The 18,096-nt window shown below is 37.9% G+C and overlaps 1 protein-coding gene across 1 annotated transcript in view; it reads right to left on the reverse strand.

The window, feature by feature from the left end:
• The window catches only part of LOC134653903 (uncharacterized), a 321,965-nt gene that overhangs the window by 50,156 nt on the left and 253,713 nt on the right, over nt 1-18,096 (reverse strand). Inside the window, exons 4-5 of the mRNA XM_063509267.1 lie at nt 3,827-4,035; nt 2,435-2,601 (exon numbers count right to left, since the gene is read on the reverse strand). Of these exons, the coding sequence (XP_063365337.1) occupies nt 2,435-2,601; nt 3,827-4,035 (376 nt within the window). The remainder of the gene's footprint in view (nt 1-2,434; nt 2,602-3,826; nt 4,036-18,096) is intronic.

Below are 18,096 nucleotides of genomic sequence, written 5' to 3' on the forward strand. Positions count from 1 at the left end.
TCTTTGTTCCATTCGTTCTTGGGACCGTAATTTCATCAGTTGTTTGCGAAAAGCGCGTGTCTATTGTTTTTGCTTATTCGATTAGGGTTGTGTTACCTTTTGCTTTCTGTAGTTTCGTAGGTTGTGAAGAATTTCTAACTAGTTTTGTTTCCAGTTGAGTTCAATTGGGTAAGAGGGAACAAATCAAAAAGTTACCTATGCTAAGATTTATACGATTGATTAAGGGAGGGGCTAACGCAAAATTTTAGGTTTCACATAATTTTTTTACATATTTTAAATAAGGAAAACAGTCATGAAAAAAAAAACACACGCACAGTAACTAGACACTTTCTTTGCAAAATAAACGTCGTAATGAGTACCTACTAAAAATAACGTGACATAAATCGAAAAAGTAAAAATAAGACTTCAAATTTTCTATTAACATGATTTGGTTCTTCTGGCTAAACTATTTTACCTACCTACATAAATAATAACAGATACAAAAAAATTTTCATAATGTCGGAGTCCTGAGGAAACAAACAGAAATAAAATATAGTGTGTCAAAGGTCTGTTTGATTTCAAACATAGACAGAGAGAATCATACTATCTTTGTCTGACACTAGTACTAGCACCCAAAAGAAAAGGATGAGTATAGTTTTTTTTGTTCCTATTTACTGACAAGATTTGGTTGACCCAGTATAACACTAATATCGAAATAAGTCAATTATCAGTTGATAATGAAAAAAAAAAACAAACAAAACAATTCAACAAGCAAAAACTAAACGAAAACACCATTCGCGAGCTATTTTTCTTTTTAACGCAACTGTATCAAGGAGATCAAGTGAAACCACACAGAAAGTGGGCAAACTAATTTACTGGCAAGTCTGTTTGATTTATTTAAGGGCTTTGCTGATTGCCTTTGATACAAACAAACTGGGATGAGGATTGCAACTTGAGAAAAATAAGTAGTTCAGTTTTAATCTTTCGCGGAGACTTCAAGGAGACATATATTTTGGAACTTAGAATATACATAGCATTTTATAATTAGAGATATGTAAAATGACCCTTCTCGCATCTTAGGGGGCTTAGCTAACATGTCAATTGTTGAAAGAAAACGCCAATCTAAACTTCAATGAAATGTGTGGTCTTTTTGTCACCCCTACCACATCACCACCATCTGTCATTTTTGTCACCATCTGTCATCCCAATACGTTATTTCTTTTCGTTTTGCGTTCATCGATGCTCGATTGTCATTTTGACTCTTTGTTAGTTCCCAAGTATAGTGATACATTTATCATCATGTAGGTACTTAATATTCAATTAATCTACGGCATTTTTTTCCGATTTAGATATTATAAAATAGTTTATTTCATCTACTTAATACATTATACAATAAACAGTCTCGTGTACCTGTTTAAATGAATGATTTCATGATTGCCTCAATTTCACTTAGCTATGCAAAATTCCAGAATAATTTTCATTCCAAAACGCTTCAATTTGTTTAGCCTATCGATGTTTGGCTTCATTTCCCCCAATACATCCTCTTCCCGCCAAAAAAACGTTCGCATTCAGAGGTTTCAGAACGGACATTTGTCCGTGTGCGCGGCGTATGATCTGGCTTTGTGATACGGATGGATGGGATTTTGGAGGTTTTTTAGTCAATGCTGGACGGCTGGTACTCATATATAGGGAAATTAATTAAAGAGATATATTTAAAACAAATAGAGAGTCGACAGAAAAAGTTGGAGGACGTAATAAGACCGTTGACGTCTGTTGCTACCTACTTATAGAATGCCTGGCTTTCTATATACATAAATGTGCCGTATTTTACATTGTTACCTTGATACCAAGATCTTTGTTTTATTTAGAGTTGTGTCTGGATATATTTTTATTTAATGTCGTCCTTTTTAACGAGCCAGACGATAACCGTTTCAAAATGGGCTCTTGAAACTTAAGTCACAAGACCTAAATTTATCTTAAGATAGCAATTAGGTACGTTGCTGTGAGAAAGAAGATAAGATAATTTGAGTGTTTTTGCAAACCAAAACTTTTCATCGGTTTCAGTTAGAATTTTTCCCTAAAACTTTTACCCGAAAACGTCCTATTCCTAATTCACAGGATTCTGACAAAATGTTAGTTTGCACTAAATAGGTATCCGGTCGAAAACATTTCTATGGCCCTAGTGAATAAGGGTACAAGTCTCGGGCAGCGCAGGTGTAAAAGGGTGTATAACCGTTCCCTTTTACACTTAAGCTGTGCGAGACTTCTACCCTTTTTCACTAGGGATTTTAGAACCTCCCTTAACAGTTTGACTTTCCCTAACGCAAGAAACCGGTTGGCACAGAGCGTCAGCCTCCACAGGCCCGGACCGAACCGGAGCTATTCGGAGTTGGGGGCTTGGGTGAGCTGCTTAACAGGACCGGGTAAATTCCTCTTAAAATATTCTAGAACCTACCTCAACAGTTTGACGTCCCAAAGCGCCAGCACTTCGGGTGGCCTATTGGCGCATAGAGCCAGCCTTGGTCCGCAGGCATGCAGTCGGCATGGACCCGGCTTTAAGGAATTGGGGGCTTGGGTGATGACAGCTGCGAATTCTTTGCTGCTCCCGAGGTTGTGTTGCACCTGAGGGACATATTTTTAGAGTTAGGTTTTGAAAAAGTCTCCATTTGATAGGCGTGTTCCAATATTTTTCTACTCGTTCTGAATTTACCGATTAATAAGGATTTGGTATTAAAGATCGTGTTGACAATGTCTAATTACAACAAAAGTCACAGTTTGGAAGTTGCGGGTCATAAAATAACTGTCATAATGGTATAGGTCAAAGTGGTAATAAGACTAATAAGTGGTCAGAAATGACCACTATTTATGTAGAAATATAAAACTGGTGTTATTCAATGATGTTTCAGCAATGAAGAAAACAAAAGAGTTGGGATAGCGTTTTCGTATCTATTGACTACGCTACGCCGTTCCTTGATATCATCTTACCTCATGCGAATATCTCTCTTGTTACAATTCTTCGAACATAAGATTTGTTCAAAGTGACTTTCAATTGCCTTCACATGGACTGTCCATTGAATAACAAAAACTCTGGCATTAAAAGCCAGGATTTGAATCGCAGCCTACATAATGTCAAGCATGTTGGATAGGATACCTAGTCATCTCTCTCTCTCTCTCTCTCTCTCTCTCTCTCTTTCTTCCAAGCTATATATCCCACATGGTGATGGGGTCAGCTTTCCGGGTCTTTCGCTTCCACTTCGCCTTATCCTCGATGTCGCTTTTAGTTTGCACTCAATCATATCTTTTAGCACATTTCATAGTCATCACATAAATTTTCAATTGTTCTGTGGGTTAGGCGTGGCGTTAAAGATGGCGGGACGACTTGGATGCGTTCAGATTGGCGGGATCTTGTTCAGCACAAGGAGGATTGAAAAGGGTGTCCTTTGCTAAGTGGGACACACAAATAGTCTATAAAACGTGCTCCTACTCTACACGATGGCCTAGCGCTGGACCAGCGAGATGGCCATGCGATGGTTGAAACACAACTACACGATGGCGACATTCAGTTGTGATCTATTCGTTCTCCATGATGGACGTGGAACCGCTAACCGCTGCAGCAATTTATGTATACGCCACGTACAATCAGCAGCAATAGTTGCTAAGCGGGCGAGGTGTTCAAAATGATTTTGACGCGTCTTTATTGTTAAGAGAATAAGAGCGCGTCAAGGTAAATTTGAACACCTCGCCTGCTTAGCAACTTATGCTTTGTACCAACAATAATAAAGTAATTTAAAACAAATTGCGTAGAAGAAGATGATGTTATCTATCCATCGCAGTAGAACTTACGTACCTTGACTCTCCATTGAATAAGGATTTCCCTGGTATCGAACGCAAGCACAGGAACCACGTCTTCGCACAGGATGGCCAGGGTGTTGGACTCCTTGTCCAGCGTGAAGCCGGCCTCGAAGCCGAGGTACTGCTGCAGGGACAGGGAGGCCTTGGTCTGCCCGTTCTTCTGGCGCTCCTTCAGGTCCTTGTACAGCTGGAGGTGCACGCAGTCTGGAAAGAACGAAGGTTTGTTACTTCAATTCAGTTTATAAGAAAAAACGGCTGCTGAAAAATACTGGTACAGTCATTTCTAAGGTGGTCGTTATTAAAAGAAAGCATCTAAGTAGAAGCAGAAAGTTACTCTGATTGAATATTTACTACAAGTGACAATTTTTATCTAGACAGAAGATTTATAAAAAAACATAGGCAATAAAACCGCTAGGCTCAATGGGACTGGGCTGGTCACGTCTACCGCATGCATCCGGAGAGGTGGGCTAGCTTAGCCACCAAGTGGATGCCGTGACCTGGACAGCTTCCTGAACAACTGGCCATAAGAAACACCAAATCGGGAGTCATGGAAATCAAGGGGAGTGGCCTTTGCCCAGCAGTGGGACACTCAAATAGGTGGGAAAAAAAAGGTAATAATCATATAAAAAGTGTAAATACAATTAGGCATGGTCAGTCATTCCAGCCTTTCAACTTTTCAGATCATTCACAATTATATGTAGGTATATGGGGCATTATTTATGAAAAGGGACCTTATTGTCGAAGGCGCTTACGCCGCACAGCATCGCGCGGCATTGTATTTATATCGGAGCATCGTTTATAATGGCGTAAGCGCCATCGACAATAAGGTCCCTTTTTATAAATAACGTCACATATCATTATTCATTAATATACACACAACAAATATGGAAAACAGCAGTAAAACTCACTGACCCTATCCCCAATACATTATATTTATATCTCAACGAAATTGTCAAACGAAAATCTTATCAAAGAAAATGTTGTCCCAAACTAATGAGACCTTTTACCTGCCCTTTGTTCCGATCCCCTTTGCAACTAATGTGCTATTAATATTGTTCATGAATAAATAATGATGATAATTATAGCCTATAATAATACTTAAGGTGGTTCGACTAGGTTACTCAAAGCTTAACCCTCGCTAGATGGTGCCACTTTCGCAAAATTTCATGTTTAATTTTTTTATGGAATGGTCTTGGTATTTGTATACTTAAAACTATGTTTAGCGAACTCTTTAAGTAAATATTGAACTATTAATATAAACATTGAATACTTCATTGTGCAAAAACCACCCTTTAAAGTCGACGGAGTGTTGCTGTCATGCTTTTTCCTACTATAACTCACACATGCAAGCAGTGTTTCCGTGATGCTTATAGTAGACAATTTCACACAACGTAAATACTGCAATAGCGTTACAGTATGTTCGTGGAAATACGTGCAAGAGGATTGGGGTTCAAGACTGGTGCGAGTAGGTTATTTCTTTTTGTTTATTTTTGTCCTTTTTGTGTTATCTTACCTTTAAACGAGCAATTATTATATATATATTTATTTATATATTTGGATGATATCAGAAACGGCTCTAACGATTTCGATGAAATTTGCTATAAGGGGTTTGATCTCTTAGCTAGGTCTGATCTGTGAAAAAACGCGCATTTTTGGGTTTTTATATCTGAGCTGATATTTTCTGAGCTTTGGTCGGTCTCCCAGATATTCAATCTCTTCTTCCTCGCATGGGGTCCGCTTGGCAACTAATCCCAGAATTGGCATGGGCACTAGTTTTTACGAAAGCGACTGCCCTGACCTTCCAACCCAGAGAGTAAACTTATTGGGATTAGTCCGGTTTCCTCACATTGGTTTCTTTCACCGAAAAATAGGTATCGGTATATAAATATAGTGTGTGTCAAAGGACTGTTCCATTTCAAACATAGACAGAGAGATTCATACTATCTTTGTCTTACACTAGTACTAGCACCCAAAAGAAAAGGATGAGTATAGTTTTTTTGGTTCCTGTTTACTGACAAGATTTGGTTGACCAGCTATAGGTTCCGGTAAATAGGTATCAAATGATATTTCGTACAAAAGTTCCGAAAAATCATTGGTACGACGGTACGAGCCGGGGTTAGAACCCGCGACCTCCGGATTGGAAGTCGCACGCTCTTTCCGCTAGGCCACCAGCGCTTCCCCCAGATATTCAGTATCATCATCATCACTATCACTACATAGTATAAAACAAAGTCGCTTTTCTGTCTGTCTGTCTGTATGCTTAGATCTTTAAAAGTACGCAACGGATTTTGATGCGGTGTTTTTTAATAGATAGAGTAATTCAAGAGGAAGGTTTATGTATAATTGGTTAACCCGTGCGAAGCCGGGGCGGGTAGCTATTATCAATAAATTACATTATCAACGTTTTCAAAAAAAAAAATCAATACCTGATTTTCACAGATTATGATCTTTTTGGGTTCTTCCAACTCAGAATCACTAGCATATTCTTGTTGAATCCTGAAGCTAATATAAAAACTATGTCCCAAATATTTGTATACAAGTTTTAGTTTCCGCTACGTCACGCAGGCTGGGAAACATTTTTGATACTAAAACCTGACGTGATGACCGACATTTTAGGATATCTTTTTATGCTAGGATGGAGAATACCTACTGACGATTCTTAGTAGAAAAGCCCAAAGAAGTCCAGTTTGTAAGTGTCAGGTATCAGTTTTTTTTAAAGCGCTAATAGTTTGTTCTACAAGTAAAGCAATCCCTTACTGCCCAGCCTCTAATAAAGTAGTAGGTAATTGTAAAATAAAATAAAAGGAAATCATTTTTTTTTAATTCAAGTACCTACAGTACATTTTTTTATATTTGTTATCCGTAGTAGTCCCTGTACCTGAAAGAAATATAATATCATGAATCATGATAGAAAAAAATATTAGGAAGAAAGATGATGCAACAATATGGATTCTAATAAAGTTATAATCAAGTTATAATTTACATACCTGGTAGTAACTAGTAATAATTGTGTTTTTCATTCATAGACAAAATTCCATTATTTTCAACCACAGGAAATTTTATACATTTCTTTTTTATTGCTGTGAGGATGTCCTGATTGTAAAAATCAAAAAGATTAGGTAGAGTATAATTTCTAATTATCTTTGTAAAAATTAAACGAATACGCTTAGCCCATACTTAATCCATCGATTTTTGAAAATAAGAAAAATTAAATAAAAATAAAAAACACAACACGAAATTTAGGTGTAAAAAAAAATACAAAAAGTTATGTCCCAGCATGGACTAACCTATTAGGACTCGCAATCGCCATTTTGAGTAGCGTACCCCGGAAGAAAACATTTTTTTTGTATTAGACTTAGATGGCGTCAGTCATTCAGCGGGCTGTAGGTTGTGTAGCCCATTCCGCAAGAGGGCGCTGCCACTAGAAGAGTTGTAGACGTTGTAGTTGTTAGGTGTAGTTCTTAGTTTTTCTTAAACGAATGGATAGATGGCGCAATAATTTTAATATTAGGTAGCTGGTCAACCAAATCTTGTCAGTAAAAAAAGGCGCGAAATTCAAATTTTCTATGGGACTACATTTTTCAAATTTGTCGCCTTTTTCTACTGTCAAGATCTGGTTGACCGAGTATACTACCGCATCATTTGCGTTTCTATGTGTGAACAGCGCATCTGTACACGTGTCATTGTGTGAGTTAGTTGTTATTATTATAATTAGGGCTGACTTTCGTTTTTTGTCACAGATAGCAATCAAATGTATATGTTTTAGATAAAAATGGTCTTCACAGCAAGATGTGTTGTCGTTAATTGTGTAAACACTAGCAGAAATAGTGACTGCAAATTTTATAGATTTCCAAAAGTAGTGTGGAAACAAGAACAGCGCAATAAATGGATAATTGCCGTAAGGAGAAAAAAAGTAAGTCACCTAACCTAACCTCTAAAATCATACCTTCCTTAAATACGCAAAAATTTGATTTATGTTGTAAACGTATCAAGTTTTAACGGTGAATTATTTTGTTATAGTCCCGATGGCACTCAAAACCGGACGACAGAATTTGCAGTGCTTACTTTATTGTTGGTAGAAAGGCTGATGAAAGTGATGAACAAGCCAGTCCCAGCTATGTTCCAAGAATCGAGACAAATCAAGACGGATTGACGAAAATGCGGCAATATCGAGGTTCCAACGTTATATGGAACGAAGAAACGCGAAAAAAATAGAAGCTGTTAGTGCTATTAATACAACTAATACAAGTGACTTTGAATTGCTGGAAAATAGTGTTAGTGTGACTTCAAAATATTGATAGTGAATGTCAAGTGGACCTGTATACAGGTGTACAAAATCCAGGAAAGACGTTTACGTGCAACAGGTACATATTTTATGGTAAAAAAACGTGATGCCGAAGTTCAAACAGAAATATGTAGATATCAGTACCAGTGTACGAAGATTATTAAGCATTTTAAAATAACAAAACTCGAAGTCTGTAATACTGCTAAAAGTATTTCTCTGGATCTAGCCACCATAACTGACAGTAAATATTTTGCTGGATTTTAATTTATTAAAACCAACGAACAGGGGCCGATTGCATAACAAACTACAACTAATAATACAACCGGAACTCCTTATTTAATAAGTTAAATTAGAAAAGGAGTTCCGCTTGTAATATTAGTTGTAGCAAGTTGTAATTTGTTATGCAATCGGCCGCAGCTTGTAGATCTTGCAGGTGTTACTCTTAACAACTTCAACTTTTTATTAAAAACTACACAAATAAATTATATGGTGAGCGAAAAAGATAGACTTCTACTTTTCTTGATGAAAATAAAACTTGGTGTCACATTTTCAGCACTCAGTGTTTTGTTCGGTATTCATAGAACAACAGTGTCAAGAATATTCTGCCCGTATGTTGAAGAAGTAGCAGCTGTTACATCAAATTTGGTTTTTTGGCTAGAATGCTTCCGTCCGGAGTATAGTAACACTAGAGTACAGAGTTGCCTATAGTACCTACAGAGCAAGTATAGAAGTACCATCAAGTTTTGCTAATCGTGTGTATTGCTACTCACACTATAAAAAGGGTTTTACCTCAAAAGTGCTTATTGGTATTACTCCAGGGAGGCTTCATATCGTTCAAGTCAAAAGAATGTGGTGGAAGAAAAAGTGTCTCCCAAATAACGAGTCAGGATTAGTAGACTACTTAAAAAATTAGGATATTGTCTTGGCTGATAAGGGATTTCCGGCAATAAAGAATGTAATTGATGAAAGTGGAAAAGAAATTGTTTTTTTAGACTGGAGGAAACCGGCCTGTTTTGAGAAAAGTCGTCGACATCTCTTCTAAATACCTAAAACTGGTATGGATGTGTTCCTCGTGATCTCTAGAATACGAATTGACCGGTTTTGGTTTATGGAGGGGGGGACGGGTCGAAAAAAGGGGGGGGCAAAGATGTCGGCCGACCATCATTGATATTTGTGCTATTATCTATGAAAAGGGAGCTTATTGCCGATGGCGCTTACGACACTGACATCGATAAGCAAAAAACGTAGTAGTTTAAAATTGGGGATTCTGGCACATGTTTAGTTGTTTTGATTCCCAATTTAGCAATTAAGTTTCTTTGAATACTGGAACATTCAATGTTGCTGTCTATCCAATGCGGAGGTCAATTTATATTATGTGACGCTGATGGACTGATCAGTCATGTTGTGTTAGAAAACTTAAATCGGATTTAAAGGTCCCTTTGTAGTTTTTTATAAATAACTCTTAGACATAGACATAGAAAAGTTTTATTCAACATCACATGAAGTTGCACGCTTAAACGGTGACCTGTAGCAAAAATGATCTGATACATAAGTAATCTTCATAAAATTTTCTACATTAAATATTCTATACGCTTTTTCGCTAGGATCAATATTTAAAAAAATATTTAAGGGAAAAAGTTAATTATAATCAATTGTTAATATTTTTTGTAAACGGTGGCCTGTAGCAAAAAATGTTCTGATACATAAGTAATCTACATAAAATTTTCTACATTAAATATTCTGTACACTTTTTCGCTGGGATCAATATTTAAAAAAATATAAAAGGGAGAAACTTAATTATAATCAAACAATTAATCAATCAATTTTTTGTTAATAACTCGTAAACGGTGGCCTGTAGCAAAAAATGGTTTGAAACATAAGTAATCTACATCCAATTTTCTACATTAAATATTCTATAAAAAAATTCGGTAGGTTCAATGTTTAAAAAAAATATTTAAGGGAGAAAGTTAATGGGGAAGTTAGTGCACTGAGTTGTCCCTTTTGTCCCAGGCGATGCCGCTTGACACAATTGTTCCTTTGATCATACTTAATTGATGTGAAGCCTTAACCTGGATATTAACTTTTGGCTTACCCCCAAAAAGGGAGAGGAGAAAAGTGGTTCCGGCTGTACACTGCGCTCTGTTTGATATAAAGCCGCAATCCGATGATTGATTGACATAATTGTTCTCCCAGGAGGTTCGTGGGGTATTTGTCTTTGGTACGGTCGTATAGAGAGCGGCTGGGTGACCTCCAGAAAATTCCGACTTTTGGTCTACCGCTTCCGGTCAGAAAAATGTTTGACGGCCCGGCCAAACGGTCGGACCTAGGTGGGGGGGGTGCTCGACCAAATGTCATAGAGGTACCCTGGCAGTTTTTGACGCCGCCATTTTTTTGTCAAAATGGCAGACTTTTATTTTTTATTTTTTCAAGTTTGTCCTAGCGCGCTGAAATTTTGGTCACGGAAACTTGGGGTCCCCTAGATTATTTGTAAAATGTTTTAATTGCGGAAAAACTGGGCACTTTTATTTTGTATGGTAACTTTTAAACGGTGCGTGATAGGTGGGGGGTGCTCGACCAAATGTCATAGAGGGCCTCGAGGGAAATAAAACTGCATTGAAAAAAATTCAAAATGGCGGACTTTTTTTTAATTTTTTCAAGTTGGTCCGAGCGCTCCGAGATTTGGCATGGCAGGAGATAGAGGCCTCTAGATTCCTATAAAAATTTTTTTTTTTTATAAAACCCAAGATGACGGAAAAAATGGTAATTTTTATTTTGTATGGCAGCTTTTAAACGGTGCGAGATGGGTGGGGGGTGCTCGACCAAATGTCATAGAGGGCCTCGAGAAAAATGGAACTGCATTTAAAATTTTTCAAAATGGCCTTTTTTTTTTTAAGTTAGTCCGAGCGCGCTGAGATTTGGATGCGACAAGCCTGGGGGCCCAAGAATACTATGTGAAAAATTTATTTGGAAAAGTCCAACATGGCGGCGGACACGGGCAAAAGTCAAATTTCCAAGTAGGTTAAGCGAGCCCGTAGGGCGAGCTTCAGGCTGGGAGGCCGAAGGCCGACCCCGCGGAGGGCCGTTAGGCCTGGAGCTTCACCCCGAGTGTCCAAGCGTGGCCTACCCCCAGTAATTTTAGGCGAGGCCGAAGGCCAAGCTGCGGGAATGACGAACCAAGCAAAATCCTATACAAAAACTGTGTTAAGCGAGCCCGAAGGGCGAGCTTCAGGCTGGGAGGCCGAAGGCCGACCCCGGCGGAGGGCCAAAGGCCCGGAGCCTTCACACCGACTCCCAAGCGTACAACCCCCAGTAATTTAAAGCGAGGCCGAAAACCGAGCTGCGTGAATGCAGCGCTTCCAAGCGTTCTACCAAGTCAACTGTCTTGATAAGCGAGCGTTGGCGAAGCGTCGAGGTTCGCGAAGGCCGAAGGCCGAGCTCCGCGTAGGGCCGAAGACCCGAAGCGTTACACGAGAGGGGGAAGCTGGAGCTTAAACACGACCCAATAGTAAAAGTGGCTTAGACAAGCGAAACGGCGGGCCGAAGGCCGTAGGCCTCCTGCCATGCCAAATCTCGGTGCGCTCGGAGCAACTTGAAATTAAAAAAAAAAAAAGTCGGCCAGTTTGATTTTTTTTCAATGCAGTTTTATTTCCCTCGAGGCCCTCTATGTCATTTGGTCGAGCACCCCCCACCTATCATCCATCGTTTAAAAGTTACCATACAAAATAAAAGTGCCCAGTTTTTCCGCAAATAAACATTTTACAAAAAAAAAAATTTTCATAGGAATCTAGGGGACCCCGACATTTCGTGACCAAAATTTCGGCGCGCTAGGACAAACTTGAAAAAATAAAAAAATAAAGTCGGCCATTTTGAAAAAAAAAATAGCGGCGTCAAAATCTGCCAGGGTAAAATATGACATTTGGTCGAGCACCTCCCACCTAAATCCGACCGTTTGGCCGGGCCGTCAAACATTTTTCTGACCGGAAGCGGTAGACCAAAAGTCGGAATTTTATGGAGGTGACCCAGCCGCCCTCTATACGACCGTACCAAAGACAAATACCCCACGAACCTGCTTCTGGGAGAACAATTATGTCAATCAATCATCGGATTGCGATTTTATATCAAACAGAGCGCAGTGTACAGCCGGAACCACTTTTCTCCTCTCCCTTTTTGGGGGGAAGCCAAAAGTTAATATCCAGGTTAAGACTTCAGATCAATTAAGTATGATCCAAGGAACAATTGTGTCAAGCGGCATCGCCTGGGACAAAAGGGACAACTCAGTGCACTAACTTCCCCATTAACTTTCTCCCTTAAATATTTTTTTAAATATTGAACCTACCGAATTTTTTATAGAATATTTAATGTAGAAAATTGGATGTAGATTACTTATGTTTCAAAACATTTTTTACTACAGGCCACCGTTTACGAGTTATTAACAAAAAATATTAACAATTGATTATAATTAACTTTCTCCCTTTTATATTTTTTTAAATATTGATCCCAGCGAAAAAGTGTACAGAATATTTAATGTAGAAAATTTTATGTAGATTACTTATGTATCAGAACATTTTTCGCTACAGGCCACCGTTTAAGAGTTAATTATAAAAAACTACAAAGGGACCTTTAAATCCAATTTAAGTTTTCTAACACAACATGACTTCATCAGTTCATCAGCGTCACATAACATAAATTTACCTCCGCATTGGATAGACAGCAACATTGAATGTTCCAGTATTCAAAGAAACTTAATTGCTAAATTGGGAATCAAAACAACTAAACATGTGCCAGAATCCCCAATTTTAAACTACTACGTTTTTTGCTTATCGATGTCAGTGTCGTAAGCGCCATCGGCAATAAAGTCCCTTTTCATAGATAATAGCACATTTGTTCACATCTTGAGTCCTATGCGACCGATCGGTTCGTGTGAGGTGTCGTTTGAAAGAGTATTAAATGTGCTATTATTGTTTCATAATAACTGTAGTCAATTACAAAATATTTTAAAATATTTGAGTTTTTACCGTGCATGGATGGCATAAGTAATGAAATGATTAACTATGCGTCTAACTCAATAAATTACAACTATACCGCAATTATTTTATTACAAAATATACGAGACATTTCATTAGCTTACCAAAAACATAATAGACCCCGAGCCAGGCGCAAATTTCGTCAGTCATCGCCTCCCGGGTGAAAACTCGTATACTGGTTAACGGCCATATATGATGAGCCCTCGTGGACGTCAGCTGCCGCTACGTTATGACTTGGTTATATAATATCATACACCATTAAAACTTATAGACCGCGAGCCACGAACAGGTTTCCATGACCAATTAACGGCTACGTATGATGAATCCTCGTGGACGTCAGCTGCCGCTCCGTTGGTGGGTTGAGGAATGGCAGCCACCGAAACATGTAAAAAAAATTGCGGTAAAGTTATAATTTATTGAGTTAGACGCATGTTTTGTCAGTACTTATGCCATCCATGCACGGTAAAAAATCATATATTTTACAATATTTTGTAAACGACTACAGTTATGACTACGGTTATTATGAAACAATAATACCACGTTTAATACTCTTTCAAACGACATCTCACACGAACCGATCGGTCCCATAGGAGAGCGTTCAAGTATTACGTAACGCAATTTTTGGACATTTTTGACCCCCCCTCCCCCCCATGTAACGCGCCGTAACGTTTTTCTGTAACCCCCCTAAAGGCCACAATTATGTTGCGTAAAGTACCGTAAAGTGGCGAAAAGTTCTGAAGGGTTAAAAAACAATGTTACGTAACGCGTAGTTTAAACCCCCCCTCCCGCCTTTGTAACGCATCGTAACGTTTTACAAGAACCCCCCCACCCCCAAATTCGTTACGTAATACTTGAACGCTCCCTAGGACTCAAGATGTGAACATATCAATGCTGGTCGGCCGCCCACTATCCCCCCTTTTTTTCGACACGTCCCCCCCTCCATAAACTAAAACCGGTCAATTCGTATTCTACAGACCACGAGGAACACATCCATACCAGTTTTAGGTATTTAGAAGAGATGTCGACGAAAATCGTGAAGGAGACGACTTTTGTTTAATTTACCTATAGACTATTATTATGCCACCTTTTCTCCAGAATAAAGGTGAATTTACAAGGGAAGTGACCGATGCAACTTATAAAATAGCTCGAGTCAGAATTCATGTCGAAAGAATAATGCAGCACTTAATAATTTATCAGATACTACATAAAATTCCTGTAAATGTATTTTATCATAAACTGAAATAAATGTCATATACTCAGAAAAAAACAGAGACCACCGACCGAGATCGAGAGGTAACAGGCACCTGCCGCGATAGCAGAGGACGCTGGTTCGATTCCAGCCTGGGGCACTAGAGGCTAGGGTCACTTTTTCTGAGTATATGACATTTATTTCAGTTTATAATTTATATAGTAGTGTGACTACTCAAAATAATAACAAATTAAAATATTTTCTAAAAATAATTTAATTTGTTCTAGTATGTTATTTTATCATATTGATGATATATTACATGTTTAACCCTTTAACCGCCAGAGTCTGATATATAAGACATTACATATCCAGCTCATCTCGCCACAGTCTGATGAATAAGATAAAGATCTGATTTGGTTTTTACAGCACATTTATAACTCCCGTAACTATGCCAACCTTACTCTGCGTGGTACAATTACTGTCGGTGGTGACACGAGCACGCTCGATCAAAAATTGCTGACGGTTAAAAGGTTAATTGTTGGGTACTAGTAAACCTGCAACCACCTATATTTTCAAACAAATAAAACAACAGTTATTTTTACAATATTTACATTATTTAAAAAGCTATTAAAACATTGCATTTTTATTTAAATTTGTTTTTATTTCACACATAAAACCTGTAAATATTATGTGACTTTTCATGCCTGAAGGACCCTTATGCACATGGAGCATAAGGAACCACAGGCATTGACCACCACATATTTATAACATGGGCCCGTGGACCTATGAAAATGTGTCAGTCAGGTTAGGGTTTAATATGTCCAAGCACTGGACTGATCAACATTTTTATAAGTCTAATGTACAGTCAAGTCAAGTACAATGGATTAAGGTTAAGAAATGCATACATATTTATGAACTCTACTGTACATACCATTAGTCATATTCCTTTATTTCAGTCACATGCATAAACTTACAGCTAAGGATGCCAAAACGCTTATGTGGTAGGGACAATACATACATCAGAATCAAACATAGTCTAAAGCTAAAGATTATTAAAACAAAACAAAAACAATCAAATAAGGTCAGGTTAATATTTAGGTATGCTAGGATTCTAAGATATAAAAATGTTGAGTTCCTTACTTACAGGCCTTCCAGCTAGGTATGCGTATTGCAAATTTTCACAAAGCGTGATACTGCAATATTCAGCTTTACTATACATATAAAAAAAACAGTAATAAACATTTTGAGTTAACAACATTTAAACATATTATTTTACTTAATACTACTACTACATACTACTATTTGAAAAGTTAATTACCTAACATTGTATTGATTATATTTTTTCTGTAAAACTACGCTTTGGCTGGTTTTTCTCACTCAAAGTTTGGTTTGTTCTTGTAGAATACAAGAGCCGTAGATAATGAGCGAAGTAAAATTATTCACTTATTAAAATTGCTGCTTTAATAAAGTCTTTGTCTCTGTCTACTCTTACTATACAACTACCTTTTGGTGAATATATAAAGAGATCATACATAGTCATACCAGTGACATACATTTGCACTTGGATTTGGGTATAAGTTAATATGGTTTGCTTCTTTTTAATTCTGGTTGATCATTCACAAACTGCGAATATTGCACATTATGACATTACATTTTTGTTTATCAAAATCTGCAATAGGTGGTTTTTACAACATACAGGACATTTAACTTCTACTAACACTGACACATTCATCGCATATAACAACACCATCTACACTAGTGCACAACCAAGGCTGATCTTTGCTAACAATCACTCCGACACAAGAAATTCTTAGTCTCCTCGCCGAGTACCACTCTTCAGACATTGATTGTTCTATTGTGTCACTACAGAATTTAAAAATGTCTTTATCTGCCAACGCAACATTTGCTTCATAAAAGTTTTTCTAATGTTTTTTCTATGACTAAAAAAAATTTTTCTATGACTTTTTAGTCTAGCTTCACTTTTGTACACATCAAACTCTTTTCTAAAAATACTAAAGTTTTCAAGACATGTAACACATTCTTCTTTTTGAATATTAATATCAGTCTGTTCTACTAAATTTTCCGACAACCTTGCTAACGGAAATTTCAATATCTTCTGTACAATTTATTTCAGCAACTTCCAGTACACGTTTCAAGGCACAATCTTCCTTTAAATCTGTGACATCGAACTGAAAAGGTTCACACTTGTGTTTCTTTGATGTAGGATACATTTCGTGGAAGTATCTCCCTTTGGAATACTTTTCGTTCGTAAATTGTCGAACACTTGGCTTGCCCCATTTTTGTTCCTGGCTGGTTTAGGTGGAACTCTCTTCATGATTGATGTAGTAAATTAGTGCTGCAATGCTGCTTGAATTTGCCACTTTTGTTATAAACAATCGCATGTTACTCTAGTAACATGACGATTGATATTACGAATTAAGGCTGTCTTATACGCTGTCGCCGTCACAGAGGCTTGACGAACCACTCGGGCTTTGATTATGTAGCTCCTGTCGCCTTGCCAGATGTCTTGCACCTCCAGTACGTGCCGGTAACGACCAAATTTCATGGGTTATGGCATGAAAAACCCTGTTCCCGTCAGAAGCACGTTCATTTTAACTGAAAACCACAATGCTAATGTAATTGTCAATACAGCCGTCGTCCAAATATGTCGAATAATTATACTGTAATATCATTAGATTTCATTGAAATTATTACGATGTTTACTTACTTCACGTTTGAAAGTTTTCTGACAGAATATCTCAAAGTTGCGCTCGCTAGGACAGAGAGTCATACTATCTTTGTCTTACACTAGTACTATCACCCAAAAGAAAAGGATGAGTATAGTTTTTTTTGTTCCTATTTACTGATCTATACCTATATTCGATTTTTCAAAGATATCTTTGATACGTCAAATACGTAAAGGCGTATCCAGATTAGTCAATTTTTCACCAATCTGGAAGGGAAGGGAATCGAATCAGGAGGTGCGGACGCAAACGGCAATTTGGCTCACTGATTCGATTGCCCGATCAAATCAGGAGGTGCGGACACAAAAATGCCAATTTTCGAAGCTAGTATCTATGGAATGCTAGGATCTGTACGTACTTTTTACAATCTGATCAAATTCTCGTGTCGAATCAGGCCGTGCGGACGCAAATACCAATTTGATTCCCCGATCACATCAGCAGGTGCGGACACAAAAATGACAAATTTCATAGTAGAATGCAAATTGGTGATTTAATTTCTGTACGTGTGGACGCTAGGCAAGATAAGATTGGCCAAATATTTTCCTGAACAAATCGACTGATTTGATCAGTCCCGTCTGGATACCCACTAATTGGCCAATCTCATTTAGCATCCACACGTAGGTACACAAATTAAATCACCAATTTGCATTCCATAGATAATTACTGTGAAAATTGGCATTTTTGTGTCCGCACCTGCTTATTTGATCGGGGAATCAAATTGGTATTTGCGTCCGCTCGGCCTGATTCGATCGGAGAATTTTATCAGACTGGCGAAAAATTGACTAGTCTGGATACGCCTTTATGCATTACTTACCTTTTTAGGGTTCCGTACCCAAAGGGTAAAAACGGGACCCTATTACTAAGACTCCGCTGTCCGTCCGTCCGTCTGTCACCAGGCTGTATCTCACGAACCGTGATAGCTAGACAGTTGAAATTTTCACAGATGATGTATTTCTGTTGCCGCTATAACAACAAATACTAAAAACAGAATAAAATAAAGATTTAAGTGGGGCTCCCATACAA

Source organism: Cydia amplana, chromosome 14 (genome assembly GCF_948474715.1).
Source record: "Cydia amplana chromosome 14, ilCydAmpl1.1, whole genome shotgun sequence".
Classification (NCBI taxonomy): domain Eukaryota; kingdom Metazoa; phylum Arthropoda; class Insecta; order Lepidoptera; family Tortricidae; genus Cydia; species Cydia amplana.